This window comes from Anser cygnoides, chromosome 5 (assembly GCF_040182565.1).
Source record: "Anser cygnoides isolate HZ-2024a breed goose chromosome 5, Taihu_goose_T2T_genome, whole genome shotgun sequence".
Classification (NCBI taxonomy): Eukaryota; Metazoa; Chordata; class Aves; order Anseriformes; family Anatidae; genus Anser; species Anser cygnoides.
In genome coordinates, this window is record NC_089877.1 from 64,054,169 (window position 1) to 64,077,727 (window position 23,559).

The window sequence follows — 23,559 nt, forward strand, 5'->3', positions numbered from 1 at the left end:
AAACACTATCGTAAGAGAACACTACAGAAAGGCCATCGTTTATTTCTGAGACAGAAATTCCGGGACCGTTCGCTCACCCACATTTAAGTCTAGCCAGACACACATGTGACACGATGACTGAAACACACCTTGCACGAATACGTCTCCCAAAGTCTTGCTTTGCACCCATTATGCGTTTCCTGCGTGGTCCTTAATCCACTTGGTTTGTCAGCAACCAGCCTCCCTCCACCACCAGTATTTCATTGACTCATTTCTGATCAGTTTTAACCCGTTTTGTCGTTACCATTGCCTGAAAACAAAGTTTGGTCAATGTGCCACAAGATCCCAGGATATAGCATGAAAGGTCACTATGTTAATGTATACAGAGGGCTTTAAACATATTTTACAGGCTTGGCAGAGGTCAGTGAGCCTCCACCCCATTTGGGAAATGTGCGTTCAGTTCCTTCATTGCTCTAACACTTAACTGCCCTTCACCCAGTCGTAAATGTGAGCGTTTCTCCAGGACCCAAGGAGCTGGGGTGGCTCCAGAGCGAGGTGGCTTTGGAGGTGACCCACTGGACACCCCGCGCCTCGCAGGCAGGACAGAGCAGAGAAGTTAATACAAGGCCTGGTGCCTAGGAACGTCACCTAGGCCCTAAGCAATGCTTGTGTGTGCTCCTCACCTGTGTGTTTAGCAGTGAAAATACAGCAAGCCACAGCCCCGCGGGCTGCCTCCCCTTCCACTGAGCAGGCAGGCAGCTGCCGCCAGCGCTTCTCACGGCACGGTCACAGCCTGGAGCACGCCGAGGGCACCGCTCACCGCTGCAAAACAGGCCCAGGGCATCCTGCTTCCTCCCCAGAAGGGGAAAGGCAGGCTGCTCTTGCTCCTGCTAACCTTTGAATGAAACAGATCCCGCTGTTTTGATTTATTACACAATGCTGCTGCCTCAAAGGCAAGGGCATGAAGACCAACCACCACGTGTTGGGCCTCGTTTCTTCTTGCAAGTCCCAGAACTTCATTTTTCCCTTCTCATTTACAAGCTAGCAATGCTGTTGTGAATCTTCTCATATCTATTTTTTTGTGCAAAGGCACACCTGTCTGAGAAACCTCAGCTTTCGCTTTTCAGGAGGTTCCCAGCATTGAGAGCGACAAAGAAATGCCTGTAAGGGGAATCAGATGTTCCACCAGAAAAGGTCAGAAACAAAATGACAACCAGAAGGGCTGTTAGCACTGTTACTTAACACCAACCAACACAAAAATCGTCCTTTTCTTTCCAGCTGAACCCCTTGCTGTCCATGCAGAAAGCGCGGCATCGCTGATCTGTTTGGCCTGTTTTGGAAGAGTCCCTTCTCCTAAAATAGTTGCTCAGCACTTCCCGACCATCAGGCTCCTTTAAGAGCTCTCACTAGCCTCTAGTTCAGCTTGAAAACCCTGACCAACAAGTATTACCTCTGTACTCCCTTTTATGGTTTTGAAACTGAATTCTTGATGAGTGGGTCACTCTGATTACAGCATGGGCCGTGATGGGAAATGAGAAATTTCAAGCAGTTTGTTCTCATCTGAGCTGTGTAAACGAGTGACGGGGAGCAGAGATCTCTAACGGCTTTGCCACAACAAGGGGAGCAGGCTGCTGAGCACCTGCAACTGAAAAGCACAAAGAATTTCAGAAGAAAAAAAAAAAAAAAACATGTCAGTGGAAGCTACTACGAGCCTTCATCAGGCTGGCTGGACTTGACTGCACCCATGAGGATTCAGACTAGCAGTCCTTATTCAGGTAAAAGCAGGATCCCTTCCTCTGATGCACAATTCTACGTGGTGTTTTTTTTTCATATCCAGGTCCCTCAGCCGCTCATCCCACAACTAGCAGGAGTTGTGAGGTCTCGGCACCGCTTAGCACGCTCAGTAACGGAGCCCTAAGTGATGCACAGCCTTACGCTGACCTTCTGCCCAGGGCTAAATCCTGCGCTTGATGCATTACGTGCCCCTGCGCGAGCTCGCGGGGAAGTATGCGTGTGGCAGCAACCTAGCTTTGAGAGCTGACTGGAGGCAGTTTCTTCTGGGTGCTATGCGACCGCTCACCCTAATTCGCTCTGTGATCTTTAAAAAAGCAAATTATTTTTATGAAACAAAGGCGAAGGATTGCACTAAGCAGTCGTCTCCTTTCAGGCCTGGCTAACCGGAAAGTAACTAGGACAAAGTTTGATCCGTTTCAAAATAGCATAGTATTTTTAATGACCCATAAGCACATTTTTAGAGCACACCGAGGACTTGCTGCCATAGCTGGAGAGCCCGGATGGTGAGAGGCTCAGACTCCTCCTTCAGCAGGCAGGCTAAGAAATGGAGCCCTGAAGTTTCCCCGCGGGCTGATGTCAGCACCCAGCGGGCATAAACACATCCTTCAGGGCAACGAGGTGCTGTGTATAAATGCACGCTTCGTTAAAGGGGGCTTTTGCTGTATTACTAAATGCAGGCATTTTGCTCTCTAATTTATTACCTGTAATAACATCAACCGGCCTGGCAAAGCGCTGGGAATCATTCTAGGAATACCTAAACCTCTGTGGGTACGATTTGGCTCCGTGGGTGGAAGGCAAACCCTGCGGAGATCTGCTTAGATTCGCAGGTGGTGCCAGGTTCTTGCGAAGCTTACCGAGAAGCTAAGCGAGAGTTTAGCGAATCGGCGGCAGATCGCATTTCACTCCAGCATGGCTTAGCAGTAGGCTCACACCGAGGTATGTGCCTAATTCTGCTAGGTCAAGGCTGTACCTCCCGAGATGATGTTTTTCTCCCTTGAAATCTGGTCTGACATCGTTTGCATTTTCTTCTCACGCTATCAAGATGAGAAGGGGAAGCTCAAGCGCGCGTACGTGCGTGTAATCCTCGACCCGCACAAAAACGGGACTGACAGTTCTGCGAGACAAAGCTGAGAACGTCAAAATATTCACGAGAAGTTTCCTCTGCAGTTTATCCAAGGCCTAAGAGCCTTCTCGTAGTGTCACAGCCACAAACGGCCTTTATCAAATGAACGTTGCTTATTTTCTCCCGCTCTCCTGCAAAGAGAACATCGCATGCTCCGACTGCTTAAATCGCAGGCTCCGTTATCTGAACGCTTCTGCAAACACGTCCCTGAACTGCTAATCATTACCGTGGGAAACACTACAGTCATCTATACAAATTAGAATGTAATTTGTGTATCTAAACACCACGGCTCAGCTCACCTGCTCCGCCTGAAGAGACAGGGCACGCCGAGCGCCGATGGCTCGGTTCGCACGGCACACAACTCGGGGGATGACAAATCACACCTCAGCAGCCTTAAATGACGGCAAATCGCCGTATTAAAGCTGGTTTTTCCACAAAGCCGACAATGCATCAGCAGAAGCCGGTACAGCGGTGCACCACCGAAGGGCGAACAAAGAAGGCTGGGCTGTGGCCCTGGCCGTGGGCAGGGGGCAGAAGGTTCGGAGCCCCCTTGGTGCCCTGCACAGCCCACCTGTGGGACCAGCTTTGGCTGCCCACGGCTGGCGGGCGCTGTTTTTTCCTCAGACCTGCCCGTAGGATGGCGGGTTGGAGGAGAAGGGAGGCCCTGAGGGAAGCGAGGCTTCCTCCTCCGTGTGGCGGTGCCCGCTCTGCGGGCGGGAAGGGGCGCTCTGAAAATGGCCCCCTCTGGAGGGCCCGATCCTCCGGCAGCGCCTCAAGCAGGAGGAAAACCCCTGTATGTGCAGAGCCAGAGGGGCTGGGCGTGCGGGACCCCTGCCCGCAGGGTGGGGGCTGCTGCCTTGTCCCCATCGTGCCAGCGAGGCCGGGGCTGAAGGGGGCCAGCGGGGGCGGCCAGGAGGAGCAGCAGCAGCAGTAACAGCAGTAACAGCAGCAGCAGCAGCAGCAGCAGCAGCAGTAGCAGCAGCAGTAACAGCAGTAACAGCAGCAGCAGCAGCAGCAGCAGCAGCAGTACCAGCAGCACTAACAGCAGCAGCAGCCCCCCCCGCGCAGGCCGAGGGCGGTGGCGGCCGGGGAAAGGCCTCGGCGGCCTCCCTGCCTCCCTCCCTGCCTCCCTCCCTGCCTCCTTCCCCGTCCCCGTCCCCCCGGACCCCCCCGGACCGGCCTCCCCCCGCCCTCCCTCCCGCAGCCCCCGGGTCCGCCCCGTCCCATGCCGGCCCCGGGCATTGTTCGGCCGCCCCCTCCCCTCCCCTCCCCCGTGCCGTGCCGGCCCCGCCGCCTACCCCAGCCGCTCCTCTCCCTGCGGTTCCGGGCCATGGCGGGGGCTGCCCGGGGCTGCCCGGGAGGAGGAGGAGGAGGAGGAGGAGGAGGCGGCGGCGGCGGCTGCGGGAGGCTCCGTGCGCGCTCCGAGCCGCGCTGCGTCTGGCGAGGCTGCCGCGGGGGCGGGGGGCGGGCGGGGGCACCGGCAGCATCCCCGCCCGCCGCTACGGCACGGCTCGGCACGGCACGGCACGGCACGGCAAGGAACGGGGTCCCACAGGGCACCCGCAGCCGGGAGCCAGCTCGTCCCCGGGCGCCGCGCACCCCCCACCGGGCGCCCGCGGCTTGCGGGGGCTCCGTGCCCGCGGTACCGGGATCGTCCCCCGGCACCCAGCCCCCCCCCGGTGGGGCGGCGGGGTGAGGGGTGAGGGCAGGGTGTGACCCCCAGCAGGGCACCCCCCGGGGGGGCTGGGGGTCACGCCTGCACGCCCCTCGCCGGGGGATTAAGCCCTGCTGGGGGTACCCCGCAGGCCTGGGGGTGCACATGCGACACGAACACCCTGCGCCCGTGCACGCCTGGGCTCACGCATGCACGCTTCCCGTGCACGCACCGGGCAGGCGTCCTGCCCTCCTCATCCCTTGTGCACACTGGGGTGAAGAAATCACTGGACTGATCCTGCCCTGGGGTGGGGGTGGCACCCGGGGTCCTGCTCCCCACCCAGCATCCCCCGGAGGTACACCGTACACCTACGGACGCAGCACAAGAGGTGCCCGGCTTGGGCTCACCAGGATTTAGCTGCAGCACAACTGATAACACGCACCAGTTTCCCCATATCAGCAAGCAGTCGTATTTGGGATCGTAATGCCAGGGTTTCCCTTGTGTCTGGGGTTGATTCACTGCTCTGTCACGCGAGACCGTGACTCAGCCCGAGTGCAAGGGAACGCCCAGGCGTGAAACTTGGGCAGGGGAGCAGCAGCACCAGCCCCGGCCGTGCCCCAACCGGCCCTCGCCCACAGCTTACGGCCTGTGCTGATGTTTGCCCGCACTTCTGCTTGCCAACAAGCTGCTGATTGATCCGCACGTCACAGCTCTGCGCTGCCCTTTGGAAGGAGCGCGGCGCAGCACTCGAGGCACGACCGCCTGAACTGGAAATGCGGTGGTCTAAGGAAGGTCGTCCAGGCAGAAGTCTGGAAGGGTGAGGAGGGAACTGAGCCCCAGACTGTCTGCAAGGGGAGATGCTGGGAGAGCACCGCTCGATGCTGCACGCTGGCCTGCGGTGGTCGGGGAAAGCCCAGATGGCTGCTCAGCCCCGTTGGGTGCACAGGAACCGTTGGGATCTGTTCTTTGTGAAAGCAGGGAAAACAGACAAAAACGATGTCATGTTCCAGGCGGCTCGTTGGTGCCAAAGTCACGTTTCGTCGCGCTCCCATTGATATGCTGATACTTAATTCGTAAGTGCCCTCTCGAGCACCCAGCGACTGCCCCCCTGTTGGCTTCCTCTCCGTGTTTATAGCGTTGGAGGGAAACATGTAATTTCGTCTCGCTGAAGTGCTGGCTCACGTGGCCGGCAGCTGAATCCTCCTGCCCGCAGCCTGCGGGCTGCCCAGCCACTCGCTGCCTTTGCAGGAGCTCCCTGACAACTTTTATAAATAACCCCTGTAAAATAGATATTATTATAAACATAGCGAAAATATAATACATAAATATAATAAAGAATTAAAATGGGGGTTATTGTTAATATGCATTTATATGTATTTATAAATATACACAGAATAAAGTCCCGTGTGCATTTTCATTCTCTCTTTGAAGCAGACAAGAAGCAGGCAGCATTGCAAGGGGGATTTCTTACACTGGAGACAGCCAGAGTTCAAATAGGTTGAAACGGGAGATTAAAAGAAAAGCAGCTGGGAAATGGAGAGGAAAAAAAAAAAAAAAAAGGAGGATGGAAAAGGAGATCTGTTAATTTGAAAGTCTGATTAAACCAAGATGGGCTCAGGCCCTGTTTTCCTCATTCCCTCTGAGAACTGCCGCTCAGGTCAAGCTTGTATTGCCCCATTTACGGGCTTTTTTCCCTTTCTCTTTCCGTTAAGGCATGTGGCATCAGAGGGAAGGAGGGACAGAGGTTTGGTCCTGTGCTGTGCCGGGTGAGCGTCGGTGTTCCTGCTGTATTTCCCCACCCGGGGCAGGCTGTTCTGCTCATGGCTTCGTTCCCAGGCGGTGACTCCACTTGGGTGCTCATTGCCACCCACCCTCTACCCCGTTGCTCCGTCGATTCATCCTGCCTTCCTTTTTCCACTTGGAGCAGCCCTCCCTCGGAAGCATCTCGACGTGCTTGCTGCCCGAGCTGCCAGATCACAAAGAGCTGACTTCAGGGCACGCACACTGAACGGGCACGCAGTGGAAGCACTCTGGAGGAAAAGCAATGCCAAATGGGGGAAAGACAAAAGGAGAGAACTGCGCAGAGAGATACCGCGGCCGTGGGGTCCCCAGGCTGGTGTGCTGGGGGGCGCAGAGCTGAAAAGGCCACAGAAAACCTGGATTTAAACCCATAATGTGCAACGCTCCCAGAGCTCGCGGGGGCAGTTTCATAATTCACCTTGATTTGACTGGCCCACTTACCCCGGCAGCATTCACTATTGCTTTTCCCATCCCCAGTCCTTCGCAAGCAGGAGCTAGCCGTGCTGTGCAATACTTATGTAAGGGGTCGGGTGCGGATGCTGCAAAATCCCTGCTCTGCCCCAGGTGCCACCGCACTGCATTAGGCCGGGCCCTTCTGATGCGCCAGGTCCATCCTCACGCTGGTTATGAAAGGTTCTTGAACACGTTCGCTTCTTCCCGCAGTTATTCTTATCGCTTCCGCCTTCTCGGTCTTCATTCTTACACTGCTTCTGCTTAACTGCATGAGAAAGTACAAGGGATGCAGATCTCAACTGTGCTTAAAGAGGGTTGCAGGAGGACTTCTCCTAAGCACTTACACTCCTCTGTGGCAGTGATTTGTCACCACTGTTCTTGTTTCTGCATCCTTATTCTCGGGTTAAGAGGCCAAGATTCCTAGGAAATACCAAAAAGCGATAAAATGAAATGAGCTTTCTCCCTCCTCTTCTTCTGAAGCCTTTCTCATATTTCTGTGTTTTGTTATTGTCGGTGGTGGTGGTGTTTTTATTTTTTTCCTTACTGAAGAATTTTTAAGCGAAGCAGATCTTTGTTGCTTAGGAAATCCTCCTGTTCCTGCTGCTCCTATTTCTCACCCCAAATCACGTTGTGACCGCCTACATTTAAACAGGGATTGCAACCAGAGGAATTATCTTTGCTCCTTCAGTAAACATTGCTGCACACCATGGCTGTAACAAAGCCATCATATTTCACTCGGAGAGAAGACAGAAATTCAGCGGTTAATTAATTGACTTGTTTCATCAGTCTGTGGGGAGGACCTTTCTTCTGGAAGATGCTCTGTGAACTGAAGGAACTATTAAAGAATACGAGAAGTGATTTAGATAAAAGAGACATCAGGCAAAAGCTTCAACCAAGGCAACCTCAGAGGGCATTCGGGGACAGGATGGGCTTAACGCTGTGGGCTGCCTCCCTGCTGTCTGGGTCTGGTCAGGCTGAGCACAGGGACACCAAGCGATTGCACAAGTCCTACAATAAACAGATGCAACTTTTCTAATCTGATTTAGACTATCAGGCCAGTTTCCAGTAGGTTCCTCACCCCTAGTGGCACCCTCAGGACTCTTCCAAGGGTTTGCTGAATTTTAATAAAACATCCCACTCACGGCTCTGGCTTCAGATAATTCTGGTGTTGCAGGACTAACCATAACCTTCCCAGATTTCTCTTCCTTCCTCATATTTCTCCAAGGGCCAGTGAGAGCTCTTCTAAGCCCAGCTGCCCATTTATTTCCAATATTGTTTTCAACTCTTTCTTTCTCTCCTGTGCTGACAGACAGATGGACACTGTATTCAAAACATCCTTCCCCACCAGCCTCTTTTCTGCAACGTGGCTGTAGTAAGTCCAAGCAAAATCTGCGTGTGCCAAGTTGGTTTCTAGGATTTCCCCCTGAAGATGCACCTCTTCCCAGGGAGAGGGTTCCAGCTCCTCTTGCGTCTTGGCAGAAATAACCGAGTCCACCTGCCTGCATGATTCAGCAAGATATTCACAATATGTTCCAGCCAGGTTCATGCACCTGGAAACAAGGGGAGCGGATGGGTTTCCAGGCAGTGCTCTGAAGTCCCCTATTTAATGCTGCTTTTAACTGAGCGGTCACATTTTCCTGCATCCCCGTGCTGAGCAGTGGCTGCCAGCGAAGCTGCCTGCTTCACCTCTGCCCTCGCTTCCTTCCTGTTGAGCACAAACAGCACACTCAGCTGCAAAGCGACCTGAGCTACAGCTACGTAAACAAGGTGACGCAGAGTAATGTATAGCCAGCGGTGCTCCCGTTCCTTCCGTGAAAAACAAATCCTTGCCCAGGGACCTGAGTTAAAGCCAGCAGAGGGGCTGAGCTCTGCCTTGGTTAATTTTCCTGCTCCTGCCAGGGATAGAAGCCTCTTGACAGCCTGGGAAGGCTTTGTCATTCAGAGGCCCTTGGTGACTTGTCTCTCCTGGATGGTGTTTCCATCTCAGAAACACTCCTCCCTCTTTCTGCTCTTGCAACTGAAACAGCCGGCTGTCTTCAGAGCCCCCTTACCCACTCTTTATTTTTTTTCCCGGTGTCTTTTGCACCGGTCGTGTGCTCACAGCCACTATTATCCCAGCTGCTTCCAGTTCCAAAGGGCCGTTCGAGCAATGAGAGCTCATTTGGCCCCTTGGAAACCTGCCCGGCCCCTCTTGTCCGTGGGTCCTGCTAGCAGAGCTCAGCAGGTGAAGCGGCGTTAGCAGCACCGTGAGCTGCTGAAGTGATGCTGAGAAGCTTTAGCAGGCTCAGCGTCCTTCCTGCCACGCTGAGGAGCTTTAGTAGGCTCAGCGTCCTACCTGCCACAGGCAGAACTGGACTCGGTGGCGGGGAGCTGCCCTGGAAAGAGCTCCTCCGTCCTCCTCGACCCTTCCCTCCGGGCAGGCCCCGGGCTTGCGGCAGCAGTCTGTAGCAACAGCACGTGTTTCACCAGGGAGGAAAAGCAGTCTGAAAAACCAAAACCACAAACCCCACAGTGAAAACGCTGCAGCATTTCTTGAGAGCCTACTTTGTCGCCTCAACAATTAAGCTTGATGTAAAAGAGTGTATTGCTCAAATCAATGAGCAGAAAAAGCTGCAGACCTTGTCGCTGATTCCTGAGTCTTTGGCTTCCTTATTGCTGTTCATCTGATCTATTTTAGTACCCAAATGCACCGAAACCATGAAGTAATCCCACGGAATAGTTTTGAACACCTTTGGTGTGAGATCAGTAGGCTATGTGAAATTAAAGACACTTCAGCAATCTGATGAAAAGTAGGGCTGAAATTTTTTTCTTCTTGCTCATGTTTCATAGCTCAGTTTCTGATGTGAAAATGAACATGCTTTCACATACGCAGCACACTGTGCTGCTTTTACAAGCGCCTCTATTGCACTGCTCAGTTAGAAATTGGTACACTTTTGCACCGACCGCTACCAGATAAATCTAGATGTCTCATTTAAATAACTTTTGCTGTTCTTCCTGTTAAGACTACAATGCAAACAGATCACATTCTCTAATCCTACGTAATGCCTTATGTAAAACCACTTAACATTCCTTTTAAGGCTGGGACCCATCCAGATGAAAGATGCTACATAAAAGCACATTCCTTAACGTGCTTGACCAGAAAAGCAGCGTGGTCCCGGGTGGAAAATACGGAATGGAAACCAGCGTGTGTGCAGGAGGAGATGGCTGGAAGTGTGCAGTGTCAGGCCATGGCTTGGACCATATGCTGTGCACAACTCATTTACCTCAATTTTTGTAATCATAAAATGGCTCTAATAATACAGACCTGGTGCTGCTATTATGTATGTACACTTTCCAGAAGCGCTTCCAGCAGGGCCTGAGACCCAGCTGGGGAAGATGGAATAAAGCACGGATCACGAGGCAGTCTCTGAGTTCACTCTACAGCATTGGCAATGTGCTACAGGAAACTAAACCTCCAGGTGGGACGCGAAGACTAACCAAGCGAGGGCAAAACAGTGGTCGATAAAGGAGGCTTTGCATTAAATTGCAGTCATCGGAAGGCCCTTGGATCTGCAGGACGTTCTAGGAGGCCAAGCCTTAATGCACCATCTGCTACTGGAAAACGAAACGGCCTCTTTCCTGTGCTGTCTTCTGATGTCTTGACAAGAGCAGAAAATCAGTAAAATGAGAAGCGGTGCTCGAACCCTTGGCCAAGGAAGAGGGAAAAAAAAGGACACAAACAGCTCGCTATCAGGAGTGCAGGAAGCTAATTTATGGGGGAGAGGTAATTGTTTTGTTAAAAATCGCTAGAGGAAATACAGCTCCCTAAAGGGTAAATAGTTTTTTCTTTTCTTTATTTGCTGGGTGTTCAGGAAAACTTACGTATTTATGTTGGAGAGAATATACAGGATGTAGAAGGCTTTCAGAGTACAAGGGGAAATTAAATGCGAATCTCTTTAAGTTAGCAGTCACATGCTTCCCCGCCTCTTTGGAAGCAAGATAGTTTACATTTCTGAGCCTGCTTCTGAAACACACCATTTCAAATGAGCCCATAAATCAAAACCCAATAAAATCAGATGCGACTGTGCAATTCCCGAGCGTCTGCATAAGTTGTCTTTAGTTTAACCTCAAACAGCCCAATAATCCTAATGAGTTATGCTGGAGAGCCTGTGTTTCGAAGGAAAAGCTTATGCAATCACCTGTGCTGTTTCAGGTACGTGCATGTGGCATTTCTAAATGTGCTGAAGTAAGCTAAAAATCCAGACTCCATTTTAAACTGGGAATCAGCACCTAGCTACTTTGTCAACAGACCAGATTGGACCTGGTTGGGCTGTCTGCCTGCCAAGGGGGCAGAATCTGTTCTCAAGTAACCAGTCCAGTGTCCTGAACACCAAAACGGCTTATACATCTGGCATCCATTTAATTTTTTCTACCTCGCTTTTGCAAACATATTTCCTGCGTTGAGTATGTGGTATTTCTTGCACCTAGAAAATCACACCTCCTTTTAGGCCTTAATGATTTTACTGTGCAGCAAAGACTAATGCTAATTCCAGCGTTCCTCTACCCTTGCCCTTGCCTTTTGGTTTATTAAATTGTTCAGCACTCAAGAGACCATAGGTGGGTTTTGCTCAGAAGTTCGGCTATTTTGCCGAAAATAATTATTCTCCAAAGGCGGAAAGGCAGATACAGCATTCTTGCCATCTCACAGTTTCAAAGTGTTTCTGAGTTTGGGAGCCCAAGGGGACAAGCCCCAACAGGCCCGAGTTACTTCTTGCGTGACTATCATCGCGCTGGCCGCCTGTGGCCCTCGATTTGCCCAGGACAAGCGTTACGTGACGACGTGGCTGCGAGGTTGCAATCCGGATCACAAAAATCTGGGAAGCCCGACTTGTCCCATGTCCCCGGTGTGTGGCAGCGGGTGAACTGCCCTCACCCCCGCGCTGGGAGCTGGGTTTTGCTGTGTGATAAGCCCTCCCAGGGCCTACACAGCTCAGGCGTCGGACAGAAGGCTCAGCCCGGTTTGGGCAGCAGCATACACACAGATATAAGTTTATTTACGCGGTGAATCGAGGCTGGAGGCTCTCCTCCTGCCTCACAACGCGGGGAGCAGCCCAAACGCCGGGTGCTCCCCCCGGGGGGGGGGCTCACGGTGCTGCCCCCTCCGGCCTCAGGAGCCTCGGGGAACGGCCTGAGGGAGCAGCAGGGCCCGGGGCAGCGCCGGGAGGGAAGGAGGAGGAGGAGGAGGAGGAGGAGGAGGAGGAGAGGAGGAGGGCGGGCAGGCGGCGGGCGGCCGCGCTGTGGCGCTGCGGCGTCGCGGAGGCCCGGCCCGGTGCCGTCCGTCCCGGCCTGGCCCGTCCCGGCGGTGCGTGCGGGAGGAAGAGGAGGAGGAGAGGGACAGGAGGAGGAGGAGGAGGAGGAGAGGCGGAGGAGGCCGAGGCTCTCGCTCTCCGCCGGGACAAAGGGCCGCGGGTGCGCAGGCAGGGCCCGGCCCGGCCTCCCCGCGGGCCTCCAGGGGGCCCCGCCGCTGCCCCGCCGCTGCCCGCCGCCCTCGGGCGCTTCCCCGGTGCCTCGGGGAGGGCGCAGCGGCCGCGGCCGGGCCCCAACGGCCGTGCCAAGCGCTCCTCCGCCGGCCTTTGTCCGCCCTCAGCGGGCGGCCCCTTCCCTCGGCCGGAGCCATGCGGGCCAGCGGCTGAGCCCCGGCCCCGGCCCGCGGGGCGAGCAGCGAGGGAGGGCGGCCGCGGCTGCCGGGCCCGCCGCGATGGAGCCTCCGGCGCGGCCGAGCGGGGACATCCTGAGGCGGAACCCGCAGCAGGACTACGAGCTGATCCAGCGGGTGGGCAGCGGCACCTACGGAGACGTCTACAAGGTGAGAGGGGGGCCAGGGCCCTTTTCTGCCCTCCCCGGGATCCGCCGGGCTGGTGCTGGAGGCTCGGGGCCGCGAGGGCTGCGGGCGACGCTTTTACGCCTCCCTGCTACCGAAGGCAGAGGGTATTGGCTTGCCCTACCTGTTCTGAGAACCCTCGGTTTAAAGCACCTGATTAAAAAGGGTGCGAGTTTATCCCCGAGGTTAATAATAGCACGCGAAAGGCAGAAGCAGATTACGGCTCTTCAGAAGCCGGAGCTGGGCGAGAGCTCGCCGTGGGGTTGGCGCTGCGAGCCCGAGAGATGCTCTCGGGACTGCCCATATCGTGTCTGAGGCAGCCGTAACCACAGCTGTGTGATACAGAAGGTGTAGGCATGGCACGTCCTTTTCTCAGGGAGATGCAAGCCCCTTCTGTAGGCATCAGGGGTGCTCGCAGCAACTTCAGGAGTCGGGTCGCTTGTAAAGAAAGCGTTCGCGTTTTCGGCCTGTGTGACGGCAATCCGAAATGTTCGGCTTCGTGGGAAGGGTGGCTGTGCTGTTTCACTTCGCACTGCTGCTGAGCGTGTTTTAAATAGACCTGGCACAGCCAAACGTACAGGAAAAGGTGCGTTGCTCTGCCACATGAAAGGCGCTGGTAATTGCCGCATGCAGGGGGAGGGCTCTTTGCTAATGTTCAAATTGGAGTTTTATAGCTGGATCTTGTTCCCACCGCCCCTTTGAAATGGTTGCTCATGGCCTCGGGGAGTTCTTTTTAACAGTTTTGAAGGTACTGAGTATTTACCTTTTTATTTTCCTAGAGCACTGTGCACGGATCAGTCAGCTTCTCTGCTAGGGAACCTAGCCCTAAATACTCAAAAAGGACATTTCAGGTTTCCCTAAATCTGAAACTCAGCACGCCTTCAGCTAGCGTGTTTGGGCACAGCACAGGGCAGCACGACGAGAAGCGACGAGCTATGTCGCAGAGAAGTGTTTTTGTGTCATCCCTTTGCTCTTGGTTGGGAAAAAAAAAGAAATATTCTGCTTTTCATTATCCTGCTAATTACTGGAGAGCTGTGCTGACATGTCATACAGTTTCCGGTTCCGGAGCTGGTTGAATGCATGGCTCTGCTCTGTGCCATGTAAACATAGCCCTTTGTAAAAAAAAAAACATCACCCCCTCCTCCCAAACCCTCCTTTTTTTGGGTTGTGAAAAACGTGCCTTCTGCTCTGAACGGGTCCCAGGCAGGAATAAACCTTCTCATAGAGCAACCTGACAAGTTTAAATCAAAGCCTTTGCCAGAGTTGTGTCCCTACAGCAAGTATAAAGTTAATGAGTTTAAAGTAGTTTAGGAGCCTGCGTTTGTTTCTAGGTCACTGGTTTGCTCTTTGTTTTTATAAAGCCCTGCAAACAGGGAGGAACTGTGTCAAGGGAGCACTGAATAGGGTGGCCCAGGCACTTATGGCAAATATGCAAAGCCAACTTATTTCTGCAAGTCATTGATGTGGTGTTAATTTTAAGAGTAACTAAGGTAAACCTTTTTTCTTGCAAGCAGTTATATACAAGCATTGTACTTTTAATTTTTCTCTGTCCATGCTAAGTCTCTTCTTAGCACAGATGGCACATCTTGTGCGTGCTGAGGGCTGTCAGTTGTGTTTATAAAATGCATTTCTTAGTCAATATCTGATTATTGTTCTGTTTCAGAGCTCGGGCAAGGCTTGCTAGAGAGCGCTCTGAAATTAAAATGGAATTTTCCTCTCACCTCTTCAAGTGGTTTCCCTGCTCCATCACCAATAATGAGTCACCAGTGTCTCCAGCACAGTTGTTTTTAGGATGTCTGAATGAGGCAGCCCTTCTGATTGTGGGAGATCTGCCTCTTTCTCAGTTGCTTTTTGGTGGCGGTGGTGGTTCATGCCTCAAATTCCTCTTGGGGCATTTGGTAGCTTTTAGAGTAATTAGTTCTTTTTTGGAAGTTGAAGGCGGGGGTTAAGCAAATATTTGTGTTCACTATTAGGTTACAGAAACTTATTTAAGGCCTTCCTAAAAATCTCCTGCCCACTTTGCTTTTCATAACTGCTATGGAAGCTTAAAACTTAAATGTGTTTTTTTAGTCTTTGTGCTTTTTTTCCCTCTGTTCCATGGCACACAATGGTTGATTGTAGGGTACTCATAAGTACTGGATTGTTGACCTTATTTTAATATTTTTTTTTCCCCAAACTGCATTTCAGGGTGGGAAAGAAGCCATCCTTAAATAAACTATTTTCTTATCTGTGCACTGTGGGTGTAAGCAGATCCAAGTTTGGGCCTACCAGTCTTGGAAGCACACTTTTCATTAAAATCCTAGCACGTTACTTGTTCCATTTGTGTTGGGAAAGCTTTTTTTTTTCTTCTTAACAGAGGATTTTACTCTTAAGCTGATTGTAATCCACTTGAATACGTTTTCTCCCAAAGCACTGTGTTAGGCATATGTTAAATTATTGGCTTCTGAAAGAGGTGGTGATGTAGCTGGGCGCTTACTGGAACTTAATATGACAACAGTTGGTTTTCTTTCCCCCGATTCCTGCCAAGTGGTTCGTGTCCCCAGCATCGTACCCATCAGCACTGCAGCGATGAGGGCTACAAGAGAGAGGTTCCAGCTTGGCTTTCCTGGCAAGATTTCTGCTTGCCCGCTTCCGTCGTATACCCGTCTCAAAGCAGGAGTTTAAAAGTGGCGTAAGCTTGTTCGTGTTCCTGGTGCTGGTGCCGAAACGGACCTCCTGCGTGTGGCGTTGATGCAGAAAGTCTCCAGCTGTCCAGGGACAGGACAGAAAGCCGAAACGAGTCCTTGAGAAACTGCAAGTAGAATTTAGCCTCCTGCGCTAAGCGGCCCGTCAGATCCCATCCCAAGTAAACTCCCGTGCTGTGGTTAGACGCTTCCCAGATGTTTCCCGGGTCTTGATGGGCTTCCATGGGTGCCAGCATGACCCGTCCGTGAACCAACCCGCAGCTTTTCAGTAGTGTTTTGTAGTCTGATTTGTGTGAGGCCAGTTTTGGTAACAAATTCACGTGCTCAGTTGTATAAGCACGTGTTTCTGCAAGTCTGTGATATTTTCTGGAAGTGCTGGGGTAGTGTAAGGCTGACCCGCTTTCTGTAGTTTGTGGGGGATTTGGTTGCATCAGAGCATCAAGTTGTTAGGTTACGCATATTTGTAGATGTTGATGTCCTAAGGGACTTGGAAAACAAGCGTTGTATTAGGTCAATAACTTCAGATTTACATCTTACTGGCATGGAGGGTTTTATTTGGCTATTTATTAATGACTTGGAATAGGTTTGGTGGAGAGATTTAGGAGAAGGAATACCCTGTGTTGTGGTGAGAGCTGTGGGGTCACCACCACTTGCACATAAAAAGGAATTTAAAGTCTTCTGCTGCGTGTGAGCGCCTTCACCAGCAGTCTGCTGGTGAACAAAAGGCTCGCTACTGCCTCCTCTGTGCCCTTCTCTCCCAGCTGAGGAAGGCTTTGCTTTTTGTGGATTTTAATGCAAGTGCCCCAAAGAGAGTTTTAACTAACCTTCAGCATTGAGGGAGGGGAACAAAAGGGTGGTTGATGTGAACCGTCCTTTTGAATGCTCTTGTTTGGCAGCTGAGCTGAAAAATCATGTATTTGCTCAGCCCAGCACCCTCTGCAGGCTGCTTTTGAGTGATGAATAGCTAGATGTCTGTCCTCACTGAGAGGCGATGATAAAATACAATCTTGTGCAGCAATACTGAAGCTGTCTTGTCTTGTTTTATTTTGTTGCTTTCCCAAGCAGGACTGTGAACAGTGCTGCAATAGCTTTCTTTAAAAGTAAGCACGGGGGAGGCAAATGCACCAAATTAATAGCAGAAACTATCCGTAAACAAGACACATTTTTAGTAAATATCACAGAAATTTAATCCCTGCTTAATTCGTGTGCTCAGTCTCTCTCATTCTCTTGGGATGTTTTTTAATCTCCTGAACCAGTTAATGATGTTGGCTGAGAAGTACCCTGTGCAAGAAAATACCGAGAGGTGGAATAGGATCAGCACAGCCAGAGGTGCTTTTGCTCAGTATTATTAAAAACAAACAAACAAAACCCCACAAAATCAAAAACGCCGCCATCAACATCAAAAAACAACTGATTATTTTAAAAGGTTGCCATAAATTCAGACTTTCTTAAGTTCAGGTCGGGTTTTGGCCCTGCTTTTGTGGTCGGGACCTTACGCACGGGGCCCTGGAGTATGTGTAACTTCTGTAGTAACAGCCTGCTGAGAACGGGTATTTGATATTCTTAATGTCAGTCTGGTTTCACGGAGCACGAGAACCTCCTGGTTAAAGCCAACAGATCAAAAATGGGGTATTAAGGCTTTGGGTTTTTATTCATGCTCCGTATGAATGTCTCTGCAGCTGCAGACCGTCCCTGGTTCGGCGCTTCTTTTCCTGGTGCCTACACGTCGCTTACACATATCGATAACCGTAAGCGTTCGTCACGTAGAGGGATTCCACTCCTCCTCCCCAGCTCCGAGCCGCCTGGTTGAGCAGTGTTTGCTGTAGCCATGCATGAACTCTGCATACTCCTGTTTTTCCATATGAAGGGTGTTTGGAATGGCATCGAACCAGCTGCCGTTGAGTTTCTTCCTGCTGCTGTGGATTTTCTCTTCTGGGAAATTGCGTGCTTTGCTTCTGGACGCAGTCGGTGAGATACGTACTGCTGAGAACTAAGTTGCTCGGTGGCTTAATGACACCCACTTGTAGGATATTCAGGAGTTGGGGAGAAGCCCTTGTTTTTCTCTTTGTGATCTTTGATTTTTTTCTTATTAAGCATTTGGTCTTTATCGCGAAACATTCAAAGCTGTTTGGGTTTAAATACTACCTCCTGTGTGCCTGCGGTTCCCGTTAATGGCATGTGAGGACCCAAACTCCTTCCCCTGAGTGTTTAACAGAAGCGTTGCCTTTCAAAGCGAATGCTGAGCACACAAGGTCTCAGTGCCAGAGTGCCCCATGTGAAATGTTTCTGGTCTGATGGCTTTCACCTCTGAATGCACCACGTGGCAACTTCCTGACCTCGTGGGAGCTCTGCTTTCTGGTGAGCCCTGCGGTTTGGCTGGGGCTCTTTAAAGGTTCTGCGGTGGGGAGTAGAGCACCTCTCCCTAGGAGCATTTCTCCCCATCTCTCATTTCGAAAAGCAGGTAGCATCCGAAATCTTCAAAACACGGTCCGATTTCTTTCCCGTCTCTTTGTGAAGAGGTTTGCCCTCCCAGGCTGGGTACCAGAGGAGCCAAAGAAAGCGTGGCAGCAACTTTCAGTATGCTTCTGTCAGCTGGTACTGAGGCTGCATCCAGAAAGGCAACCGTGGTGCTGTTGGTGCCAGCAGTGTTTTCTTCAGCGAGGGCTGATGTAGGAGGCAATGTTAAGTGTGTCGACAGCGCTTGTCTGCAAGGATTATATGCTTGCTTGGGTTCGGTGCATTGTCTGCCTTGCACTGATGCATCCCTTAAGTCGTAGAGGAGCTGAGAGCCTGTTCTGTCAAGTTTAATGTCCCGTTCTTCCCAGCCTTGTCTCTGATGTAGTCTTCAGTTCCCTTTTCTGCCTTCCACCCTGGAGCTCTGTTTCAAGCCGAGATACCCATTCGGAGGAAGCACATGGTGCAGTTGGCGTGTCCCCTTTGAATCGCCCCCAGCAGCAGGGGAAATCTCTGAGAAGGAAGAACAGATCAAAGATCGTGCCATTTGCATACCACTACCTGCTTCGGCTTCGTCTCCAGAAGACGCAGCGCTTACTTTCAGCGCCAACTCATCTGGATAGCTTTGAACGTGGCCAAGATTTGCAGCGTGAGGTAGCTGCGTGGTTCCAAATGGAGCGATACGCAGACCATCCGTGTCCGACGGAACGGCTCTTCCTGGAAGCGCGGCCAGAACGGAGCTTGCCAGCTTATTTGGCTGACACCAGCAACTGTCCATCCGCCCTGCAGCTGGAAAAACAAACGCGCTTGCTACCTTTATTCATGTTTGGCACCTCGCTTCTCGGCTGTGGCTGTGAATGAGGAGAGGAGGCAGCATTAACCGCAGGTGATTCCGCAGGAGAGCCGTGCAGAACGGGTAGGTCTCCTCAAACAGAAAAGTTGTTTGTCGGCTCAAGGCAACCCTGATGCCTCCCGTTTTAGATTACCGAGACTTTCTTACGCTTTGCCATTTTGCTAGGATTTCTGATTTAATATTTCTTCAAAGATTTAGAACGCTTTACCCTCTCTCCAAACTTCTGAAGGCTTCCTACCAATAAGGACTCTCATCAAGGTTTGGTGGACCTTTGATTTGTGGTTTATGGCAACTCGTGAGGTTATGAGGGCATTGCGGGATTCCAGTAAAGGCGTAGGGAGAAGGGCAGAGTCTTTTTTGTTCAAGATTTGCATTTATTACCAATAAAAACGGATGCTACCTTGCTTTTAGTGAGGTAAATAAGGTAGACCTGACACTGACGGTAGTTGAGAAATAGCAAAAGCCAATTTATTTCATTAGGGCTTGTTCAAATCTCCTGGCAGAGCGTTTCTGTGGAAGAGGTAGTGCAGAGGATCGTTTGCCTGAACTTCCCATTTGGCTTCGCCATGTAGAGTAGTCTTTCTGACAGGCTAACCGAGCCTGCCTAGTTATAGGGAAGGGGTCTGTGTACTATGTACCACCACGTTTTTCTCCAAGCTGTGGTGTGTTAGACTGGAGAGCGGGTTTCCACAGCATGAATTTCACATGCAGCATTGTTTGACCTGCACCTCCCATCCCCTTTCCTTGTCTTGTTTATGGAATCTGTTCCAGAGTGGCTTGTCTGAAAGATTGGAATTGCTTCTGTTTATCAGAAAAGCAGAGCGGTTCCCCGAGAGTGAAGCCTTACCCACATAACCGGCTCTAAAAAATCAGTGTCTTCATCTGCCGGGTAACACTTAAACCGTTGCCATCGTTTTGAGCCCCTGCTTTGCCTGTTTATATGCAGGCAGCTGGCCCACGGGAAACATCTCTCACATGAAGCTCTGTGCTGTCAGAAGTTCCTCACTTAAGGAGGCTGGATAAGGTGCTCTTCCTTTCAAGATTATTTGAGGGAAAATCTCAGCACTTGGTACAGAGGGGTTCCGTTCTGTGCTTCGGCTTGTTGCAGGCCTTTACCCAAGGGTTCGAGTAACTCATTTTACCCAACACAGTGGATAGAGTCTGCACGGACTTTGTTTGCCCCTCGAAGAGCCGAAGCTCATCCTTCCCCATGGCAGATGGAAAGCACCGTGCTGCACTGTGCCTCGACTGCATCCCTGGGGCCCTCTCACCTGCTCTGGGTGAAAAGAGCGCGCAGGAGGCGAGCAAGGAACTGCTTCCTGGCTTCTTCTTCTAGTTGGGACTGTAGTTCAGAGGCGAGTCTGTTTTGTGGGTGCTGTTTCCATCCTGCCCCTGTCAAGGCAAAGGGATTAAGACGGGACTGGTCTATGCAGAAACTTTAGGAAGGTGGGAGTGGGGGTGCTAGGGAAAAGGCTAACATCTTATCTCTGATCCAGTGACCGCTAACACAGCTGTCAGACACAGCACGGCATGTTCCTCTCTGCTCTGTCAAGAGGTAGTTGAATTACGGGGCTAGCACATTTAGCATCGCAGAGCTCTTGAAATTGCACACTTCAGAGACTGGAGAACACTACGAAACGGTTTCAGCAGATGCCTCTCACTGCATCACGAGCAGGCCGTAAAAAATCTGAAGCTTATTGCAGCAGAGGGAGAACAAGAAGCGTCAAGGCTTTTGTTCCAAAGTCTTAGCCTCTTCCAGTACTTTTCCCTAGTCTCTTATCCCGTGTGTTGGTGTATGTGTTTCTGCTGACTTCTCTGCTCCTGAAGACAGTAAAAAGATTGTGCAGGATGCAGTCACGGGTATCCCAGGGGGCTCTGAGCTGACATACAGTGCTGGTAGCCAGAACTGCTGCTTTTACTGAACTGGTCCGTGAAAGCAGCACCTTTAATGCCATATTTGATATTTTAGCACGTTGGAATTTTCTCCCAAGTCTATTTTTATATCTTCCACATGAGTGTAATGTATACAAAGTTCATGATTTCATAGAGGTAAGGAAGATTTGGCTAGACATGTTCAGAAAGCTGACTGAAACATATTTTCAGGTTCATGTAAACCACTGGATTTGTAGCCTGTTGAAATGTGAAAAATGAGATATTCCAGAAAGGCAGGTGCTGTTTCTCCTCACAAAGCAAGAGATCTTTGCAGGGGTCTGCTGTCTTTATTGGTGAGTAACCCTTATTGAGCTTTCTTTGAATAACCCACCTGTGCAGCATTAAGGGCATCATTTATTCTTCATAAGCAGAAATACAGAAATCTGGGTTTAGGTATAAGCCATTCGTGTTCAATTTTATTCTGGTTATAGATGCTAAAGCGATCATTAGAAAGGGACCTGCTGTCAAACAGCAGCCTTTGAACAGTAGTAGCCACAATTTAAGTTTGCGTGGAGCAGATGAACTTACTTTGTTTGGATGCTTTGTCAGTGCACCATACTAATGCCCTACTTAGAGAAGAAGATGGAGTTCTATTTTTGGTGTTTCTCAGTAACCTACTTTGCCAGGATGCTGCCAAAGGAACCCAGTACACGAGAAATGGTACACTGTATTGTTTGCCTTCAGAGTTATTAGTAAGAAGGAACAGCAAAGGCTGAGAAATGATAAGGCCAGATATTAAATTTAATTTAATGGTCTACTCCAAGAAGTTATATTTTTGTTCTGTTCTCCGCTATGCGAATGGCTGTTTGCTGACCATTGTTGAAGCAATAGTCAATGGTGGTACATCTGTCTTAACTCACTGTTTAATATACCGATGTGCAAGATAATAGATTAATTATAATCATTGGATAATCTCCCAGAGATGCCTGGGACATTGCCATTAATCTTAATGGAAGATAAGCAGTAAAGTCTCTTGCAGAGGCATGGGAATGTAAATACGGTAAGTAGAAAGAATAAAGGTGGGGCTATATTGTCCTGTATGGATGTATTTTGTCTTGATAAAACTTAAAGAATTAGCATTTGAGCGGAACAGGAAGCAGTGTCTGTCTGATGAGTGTTCGTTGCTCTGCAGTGACTAACAGCTTGAGGTATTTGTGTTGTATTTACCAAGGGTTTGAAAATGGCAGCAGCTGAAATTTTTCCTTTGAGTTTGGTCTATGGTGGGGTAGGGGAGGATATTTGATGTGTCACTTGCGGGTATTGACAGTCGTGTGGGCTCTCGGGGATTATTAGTTAAAGTATGATGATGGATTCTCTTAAATATCCGAGATGCAAAAACGTTTTTCAAAGAAAAAGGTGAAAGAAGTGCTGCCATTTTAAATGCCCTCTGCCTTCAGAGGACAATTTCCACGGCAGGGGAGAGGTAATGGCAGATGCATGTAGGGAGGCAGCTGGGCATCAGTATCGGTAGCAGTAGTAGCTCACGAGGGATGAGGGTTTCTGGGCTATGCTGAATGTCTGTATATCCAAAGTACCTACACCAGCATGAAGTTCAGGAGTTCTGTGGGTCAGCGTTTGGGCAGGATAAGCAGTTTCTGATAGTGCCGTTTCTTCTTGTGTCAGGCACATCTGCATTAAAATTAAAAGCACTGTTTGAGTTCTGATAGTCTACTGGGGTAATTGTGAAGAGGCATAAGTAACTGTGAGAAAATTTGTATAGTGCTGTTGATTAACATAATGCCTTTAAAACTTTGCCAAACTGTGGCTGTCTAGAGAGCTGTTTTTTTAATTTGGCTCCCGGTACTGAACTGGGGAGGAAGGGAGTAAGGAGAACGGTTAGGGAGTTCTGAGGAGAATGTTTTATGATTTGCCATCCTAGAATTGTAGAATGGTTTAGGTTGGCAAAGACCTTCAGGATCACCACATCCAGCCATCAACCTGACCTCCCGAGTCCCACCACTAAGCCCTGTCCCTCAGCGCCACATCCACGCATCTCTTAAATACCGCCGGGGTGGGGACCCCACCACCAGCCTGTTCCAATGCCTGACCATCATTTCCATGAAGAAATTCTTCCTGATAGCCAACGTAAGCCTCCCCTGGAACAATTTGGGACCGTTTCCTCATGTTCTGTTACTTGGCAGCTGAGAAAAGAGACCGGCACCCCCCTCGCTGCAGCCTGGAGGCCTCCCCTCAGCGAGGCCTCCCCTCAGCCTCTTCCTCTCTGGACCGAGCAGCCCCAGCGCCCTCAGCCACCCCTCACAACTCTTCTTCCAGTCCCTTCACCAGCTTCCTTGCTCTTCTCTGCACATGCTCAAGCAAATGCATGGCCTTGTAAAGAGGAGCCCAAAACTGAGCACAGCATTCATGGTGCGCCCTGACCAGTGCCACGTACAGGGGCCCGGCTGGCCACACAGTGCAGGCCGGCAAGCCCAACCAATTGCCTTTTTTAGGGTACAGGAACATAAATTTTGCCTTTTTCTCATTCTGTGGGTGTTGACATTTGTCTCAATCCTAGACTGGAATGTCTTGAGTACAGATGGGCTGTGTTGGCTTGAGCAGCAAGGTAGCTGCTGTAGGGACGGCGTTTGTGAGGAGGAGGAGGAGAACCAGCAGGCTTTGGCTTCTCTCCATGAAACCGTGAAGTGATGGACTTCGGAGAGAGGTGAAGCAGTTGCTGCCTTTATTTCTGGGAGCCTTGGTGCTTCAGGCAGCGTGAGGGAAATGCTGCGCGCCAGCTAGGGTGGATGTGCTTGGTGTGCTGTAGGAAAGGTGTGGTGCTGGGCTGTGTCCTCGTCGGCTTCGTCCTTCCCCGGGATGCAGTCTCACTGGGCCTCGAGTTCAACTTGACGTGGTGGCGGTGGCCCTCCTACTCTCTCATGGTTTCTGATTTCATTACTTCATCTCTGTATATCATTTTATTTGGCTAAGGGCAGCTTTCCAAAGCTTGAAGTGGAATTTGCATGTGATCCCTGT

General features: G+C 50.9%; 2 protein-coding genes across 6 annotated transcripts in view; one reads left to right on the top strand and one right to left on the bottom strand.

Annotated features, from left to right (window-relative positions):
* Positions 1-4,356, bottom strand: part of ATL1 (atlastin GTPase 1) — a 37,023-nt gene extending 32,667 nt beyond the window's left edge. For 2 of the 3 annotated variants that reach the window (XM_048066242.2, XM_066997421.1), the window contains exon 1: positions 4,195-4,356. In XM_048066242.2, the coding sequence (XP_047922199.1) occupies positions 4,195-4,228 (34 nt within the window). In that variant the 5' untranslated portion in view covers positions 4,229-4,356. The remainder of the gene's footprint in view (positions 1-4,194) is intronic. The other variant, XM_048066243.2, reaches the window with a different exon arrangement.
* An 8,108-nt stretch (positions 4,357-12,464) lies between these two features.
* Positions 12,465-23,559, top strand: part of MAP4K5 (mitogen-activated protein kinase kinase kinase kinase 5) — a 69,144-nt gene continuing 58,049 nt past the window's right edge. For all 3 annotated transcript variants that reach the window (XM_013201565.3, XM_066997418.1, XM_066997419.1), the window contains exon 1: positions 12,465-12,648. In XM_013201565.3, the coding sequence (XP_013057019.1) occupies positions 12,541-12,648 (108 nt within the window). In that variant the 5' untranslated portion in view covers positions 12,465-12,540. The remainder of the gene's footprint in view (positions 12,649-23,559) is intronic.